At 49.0% G+C, this 5,976-nt stretch overlaps 1 protein-coding gene across 1 annotated transcript; it reads right to left on the bottom strand.

Annotated features, from left to right (window-relative positions):
- Positions 1–3,842: 3,842 nt before the first annotated feature.
- Positions 3,843–5,304, bottom strand: LOC120648883 (purine permease 3-like). The gene has a single exon (XM_039925521.1). The coding sequence runs from the start codon at positions 5,223–5,225 to the stop codon at positions 4,041–4,043; it is 1,185 nt and encodes a 394-aa protein (XP_039781455.1). The 5' UTR covers positions 5,226–5,304; the 3' UTR covers positions 3,843–4,040.
- Between the last annotated feature and the right edge of the window lie 672 nt (positions 5,305–5,976).

Genomic DNA, 5,976 nt, shown 5'->3' with positions numbered 1-5,976 from the left:
GTTTCAGGTTAAAGTATAAAGTTAAAGTACAAAGTGAGATCAAGAGGGAGAATGTTAGGTTGATCTCCTTCCTAATAAGCCCAACGGCCTATTAGGCCCTTAATCCGCGCCCTGATCGGGGGCGTCCAACCCTTAATGGTTGGTGGGCCCCGTTGCGCTGCGCTATAAAGAAAGGTGGAGGCCGGCGGCACACGGTACGAGGTTTACCAGTGCGCCGCCAAACCCACCGAAAACCCTAACCCGATCTGAGGGTGCGCAGGAGCAACGGGAAACTGCCGCCTCTGCTCCACTGACGTTTCCTCCGCTGCAGCCGACTCCTTCCCGCCGTCACCGCCACCGTCCTCGACACCGTCGGCCCGGCGTCGACCTCTCTGCTTCACTCGTCGCCGCCCTTGAGCGGATCTCCATCAACGAACCCGAGATGGCCGCTGGATCGAGCTCAAGTGTTGGTGGTGACGGTCTCTCTCTACTCCCTCACTGCGTTCCTTATTTTACCGGTTATGCAATAGATCTAGGGTCTCTTGTTCTTGATGTAAATAAAAGAAGACAAATCTTACTCGATCTGTGCACTGTGTTGATCCTAGAGATACAACATGTAGCAGTCCGGGTCCAGGCGCACTGTTTATACACCGTAAAATGCTATAGCATCAGCCACTGTAGCGCTTGTCGCTCGATGCCTCGATCACAAGTCGCGTGAAGTGGTAAACTGGTAATTGCTGCCGCTGGTCGTCTACAGGTAAGAATCTTGGTACGATGCCAAAATGTTGAGTGCAATCAGGTACTATCTATTGGTATTGCTGGCTGAAAGTGCAGAAAATGATGGTCGGAATTGGCTATCAAGGAGTTAAGATTATCTGTTCTATCGTGTAATGGTAATAGGTCTACCATTCCATGTCGGCTCTACTAGATAGTTAGCAGTACCCTACCCAGTAAGCTAGTACATGGGACTAACTCTAGCTGTGACTGTATGTCAAATATCGAGTCAGCACATCGCCATTCTTTGTTCTTTCACATGTGTCTACACAAAGACATGATGGTTTTTCAGAGAGCCGAATGAAAACCGAGGGGTAGTGCCTTCTTCGAAGGTGCAGGCTGCAAAGACAGGTAGGGTAATCAGTGCATAAGCTTTGCTGCAGGTCGCTGTTCTATTGACCTGTGTTGTGTTTCTCTGTTCAACGAAAACAAATGTTTGATCGGTTCCATTCTTCTGTACGTATTTAATTAATTCCTTTCAGCTTGAGAGATTAACATACAGATTAAAATGGCTTATTGCCGGTGCCTTGTGCAAATATTAATTTCAGGTATATATATGATCATATGTATTGAACCTATATATATATATATATAGGCAGGTGTAGATTATATGTCAGTATCACCAATGTTGAATGCATGCAGGTATTATCTCAGTATTGCTGGCTGAAAGTGCAGAAAATGATGGTCGGAATTGGTTATCTAGGAGTTAAGATTATCTGTTTCTCTACCATCTGCAAAACTTTAATTTGGATTCACCGGCGATTTTTTTTCCTTCTTACCGTGAGAGAAAAGAGCCGCCTTTTCACTTTCCATATATCTTGGTATGCGTCGGTTGCAGTCACAACGGTATGATGCAGATGCTGGAAACACATTCACCTACTGCGAGAAAACCGACTGGACTCGATCAAGCCGCCCGACATTGATTTGTCTGAACATTCACTCGCGAGAGGGTCGTCGAATGAAAGCTAATGTGTAGTGGTAGTCAGTAAGATCGATCATACGATCGCTTCCTTTTTCGTCCTTGGGATGCATGGTAGGTAAGAGCACGCGTAGCAGTATTTTTCTCTCAGACAACCAGTAGTAGTATTTTTCACTCTCCTACTAGCAACCAGTAGCGGTATTTTTCTCTCAAACTAGATCAGCATCAACTATCAGCCACCAGCCAGTCAGCAGTACTTTTCTCTCACATCAAATTAGCACCGGCCACAAGCCACAGCCAGCTAAACAGAGTGTGATGCTACAGACTTCCGCTGAAGGTGAGTATATCAGGAAAGGATGGCACCGTAGACTTTTTTTTCTACTATAAGGAAGTTTATTTCGAGCTGCGGACTTACAGTTCTGCCAAGACCGTTGTTCCACCTAGCAGGTGAACAGTTCGTCGCATATGAGTAGCAGGGGCATATATATATTGAGGCATGATTTGTATTTTATCCGATGGATTTTCAAAGATCAACGTTCAATCGTCGCATTCACCAACTAGCTAGTGGGCCGGCTGCGCCAAAACTTCTTCCACACAGTCCGCGAGCGAGAAAACACAAAAGCAAGTTGTGTCAGAAACTTCGAGGCATGTCGATGTTCAGAGTAGTTAGAGCTTCTTTTAAGAGTTATAAAAATAAAATCCATTTCTAATAATTTGCTATTTTAGACTTGGCAAAATGAGAAAAAAAGGCCCACAATAAATTGTCGCCGGTCTTTTACCTGTTTCACGTGAAGTCGCGGCCTGCTCCCTGCCGCCGTCGCTTCGTGTTCGTGCTGTTGCTCTGTGCCGCCGCCATCAATGGCGCCTGGGACGCGATGCTGTGCTCCAAGGTGATTTCAGCAGGACGAACAAAGCAAGAACAGAACAAAAGAGAGGCTCACGGGCAGGACCTCTACCACGTTATGGAACTCGGCCAGGATTGGAGTACGAATCTGCCGTCTCCCCCACCGGCACGGCGGCATCCGACGTCGCCCCTCCGCCTCCAGAACGACAGATCATCACGTGCCCCCGGCCCGGCCCGGCCGCCAGCCTCTCTGTACAAGTAGGAGCTAGGGAAGGGCGCGAGGGACGGTGGAGGACGAGGAGGCGGGGTCGATGCGTTCGCGCCGCCGGGAAGCAAAGCGAAGCTTCCTGACCAAGTTAGATGTCAAACTGTTGGAGGTTTTTTTTCTTGATTTGCCAAAAAAAATAGATGCCAAGTAGAGATGCCCAACTCTTGGAAATGCTCACGTTCAACTGGGAGAGGATTTCCGCGTGAAACTCGAAACTATATATGTTGTGCCCGCAGATCATGCTCACGCACAAATTACCGAGAGCTCTGTAGCCAGAGCTCCGAGGTTCACTCTTCACTGTGCCCTCTACGTCTCTTCAACTAGTATTCTCTCTTTTTTTTTTGCGAAATACAACTGGTATTCCTTTGGCGTCTATAGATTTTGAAACACATATGGCTATTCAAAAAAGACACAGGTACTAAAATATTATTCGGAAAAGAGCCCCATGGACCTAAATGCAAGTGGGTACCCGCAAAAATAAAGAAAGAAAGAAAGAAAAAAAAGAGATGCAAGTGGCAACATTGGTCAGTTATTAGCTAGTTTATTTTAAAAACGATTGATTTTGCCCAAAAAGACTGAACTGTACGTCTGTACCCTGCGCCCTAAACTCGCAATCGTCAAAATCAAAGACAGTTTCATCCCACCTTCGCATTCTCGACTAGAGAATACAAATATCTATGAGGTGGTGAAGGAATATTCAAAACTCATAGTTTGTATATTAAGTTTTTTTTGCAAATGGGGTATTTTTAAGTTAACCATGATTATGAACTGATGAATTGGTTTGTGAAGGAATTATTAGAGTCATGATCCGTTAGCCCCCTATAGTTATCACACCACACAGGCCCATGGTGAGGCTGTGCATATATAGTGCCATGGCAATAGCCTATTTAGTCACTTCGTGACCGAATGACAGATCTAGAAAATTTCACATGGAGAAGTTTGCATTAGCACCTAAAAAATTTATTGGTTAAAAAAGTTAGATTGTGTGCATGGACGATCGACAAGAGCCGGGGACGAAAGTATTATTTTTCTTTCAACTATACATAAGTAATTCAGTATATATATAGCACTTGATTAATTAATTTCTGTGTTCTCTTCCTTACAAATGAAACAATGTCGTACAAGTACAATAACTTCGTAGCTGAAAAACTCCCTTTTGTTTTTACTATACCTGTATGTATCTGTATGGCCCTATATATGCTTGCACGACCCAAACTGCCAAACAGTAAACAGATCAGAAATGAGAAATCTGATTCTCAAAGGGCAGCGGACTCCAGGTCTCCAGTCTTCTTAGCCGAAGCCATCTGCTGCTCCATCATCTTTTGAGCCTCGCGTTTCTTCTGCACCTTCTCGCCGTAGAGGTAGGAGGCGAAACCCCAAAGCGAGAGCACGAGCGCAATGCCCTTGGGCCCGTCGAACTTCTCGTGGAGGAAGATGACGGAGAGGACCTGCGACAGCGGTAGGAGGACGGCGATCATGATGCCGGCGAGGAGCGACGAGGCGCAGGTGATGAGCCCCATGATCCCCAGGTTGAGCAGCTGCCATGACACGGCGTCCCAGATGAGCACCAGGTAGTAGTTGGTCCTGCCGAGCCCGAACGTGGCGGCCTCCCTCGGCAACGCCTGGAAGTCGCTCTTGATGGCCATGCCCAGCAGGCACACCACCGTGCCGGCGGCGCCCATCACGGCCTGCATCTGCATCACCGTCACGTAGGGGGGTGGCACTCTCGCGGCGGGCCCGGTGCGCCGGCCGTAGCGCGCCATGGCGACCTCGACTAGGGGCAGGACGAGGCCGGCGAGCGCGGCCGCGGCGATGGCCTCGCAGAACCCTGTCCAGTACGCCCTCGAGGACTCGCCGGCAACCTTCCCTGCGCCGGGGCCGACGCCGAGCACAGCCGGGCCGATGGTGAGCAGCACGACGGCGTTGGCCGAGAAGGGCGTGAACCGGAGCCCGGCGAAGATGAAGGCGAAGACCGCGGTGAAGGCGAGCTGCGTCGCCAGGAGCAGCGACGACGTCGACAGCGGCAGAGCCTCCGAGCCCAGGCCGTAGACGTAGCAGGAGACGGCGTAGAACGCCCCGAGGACCGCCGCCGCGCCGGCGAGGCGCGGCGGGAGGATAAGGTTGGCCACGCCCTTGCTGCGGCTGCGGAAGAGGGAGACGCAGATGGGCGGGAGGAGGAGGGGCCAGCCGGAGATCTGCAGCATGGCGGACAGGAACAGGCGCTTCCCCCCGTGGACGAAGTAGACGCGGAGGAGGAGCGGGCCGCCGGCGCCCAGGAGGACGAGGCACGCGCTGAATATAACCAGCAGCGACGGCCTGTAGCGCACCGGCGCCGGCGCCGGGGCGGCGGTGGTAGTGCAATCCGGCGACGTCGAGCTCGACGCCTTGTTGCTGCCGGTTTCTTGCATGGCTGGACTGGCACTAGCCGTTATGGTGGCCATGGGAGATGATGCTATGCCTCTCAGCCTCCTACTCTTAATTGGCAGGAGTTTAGAGGCTCAGCTCGATCTGCTTGTTGTATGCTTGTGCTTGTACTTGGCTTGATTTGGTTGTGTGTCTGCCTCTAGGGTTTATATAGAAGCGATGAGGTCCAGATAAATGAAGCTAGCTAGCTAGCGAAGTTGGTGCGTCAACACAAAAGCACGGAATGAAAAGAGAAGACAAGTAGGAGTACTACACACTTGCAGTTGCAGCCGGGCATAAAAACAAGTACACAAGCAACAGTTAAGTAAAGTGGCCTAGTTGTTTGTTTCTCAATTTCAGATAACGCATGTTCATTTGTCCCTGGGCTCTGCGATTCCTGTAAAGTGTACTGCTATATATATTAGGATCTATAAACAAAATCCTAATCGTCCGAGGTGTACAAGCCTATGCAATCATAAGTATTACTAGTACTACAGTTTGCAAGCATTTCAATTTTGAAGCATAATTAACAAGAACTTTTCTGCATTTTTGCTGGTCTCGTGGGATTAATTAGTTGGGCTTTATTTATTTTTATTTTTATATATCTTGCAACAACTAATAATTCCATCATGCATGTCATGTCCTTCTCTGCCCTGACCGGGTAAATAGCGATGAAAACGGACGGAAAAACCTCATTTCTACTTCTATTTTTATATTTTTTGACGGAAACGGGATCGGATTCGGAAAATACGGGCACGAAAACAAAATCGGGTTACGCGGAAGTACGGA

The sequence above is a fragment of the Panicum virgatum genome, chromosome 9K, assembly GCF_016808335.1.
Source record: "Panicum virgatum strain AP13 chromosome 9K, P.virgatum_v5, whole genome shotgun sequence".
Taxonomy (NCBI): domain Eukaryota; kingdom Viridiplantae; phylum Streptophyta; class Magnoliopsida; order Poales; family Poaceae; genus Panicum; species Panicum virgatum.
The sequence above is the reverse complement of the archived record's forward strand: the minus strand, read 5'-3'. Positions and strand labels throughout refer to the sequence as shown.

Coding starts and splice junctions, on each gene's coding strand:
- LOC120648883 (XM_039925521.1), bottom strand. CDS start 5,225: ATGGCCACCATAACGGCTAGTGCCAGTCCAGCCATGCAAGAAACCGGC.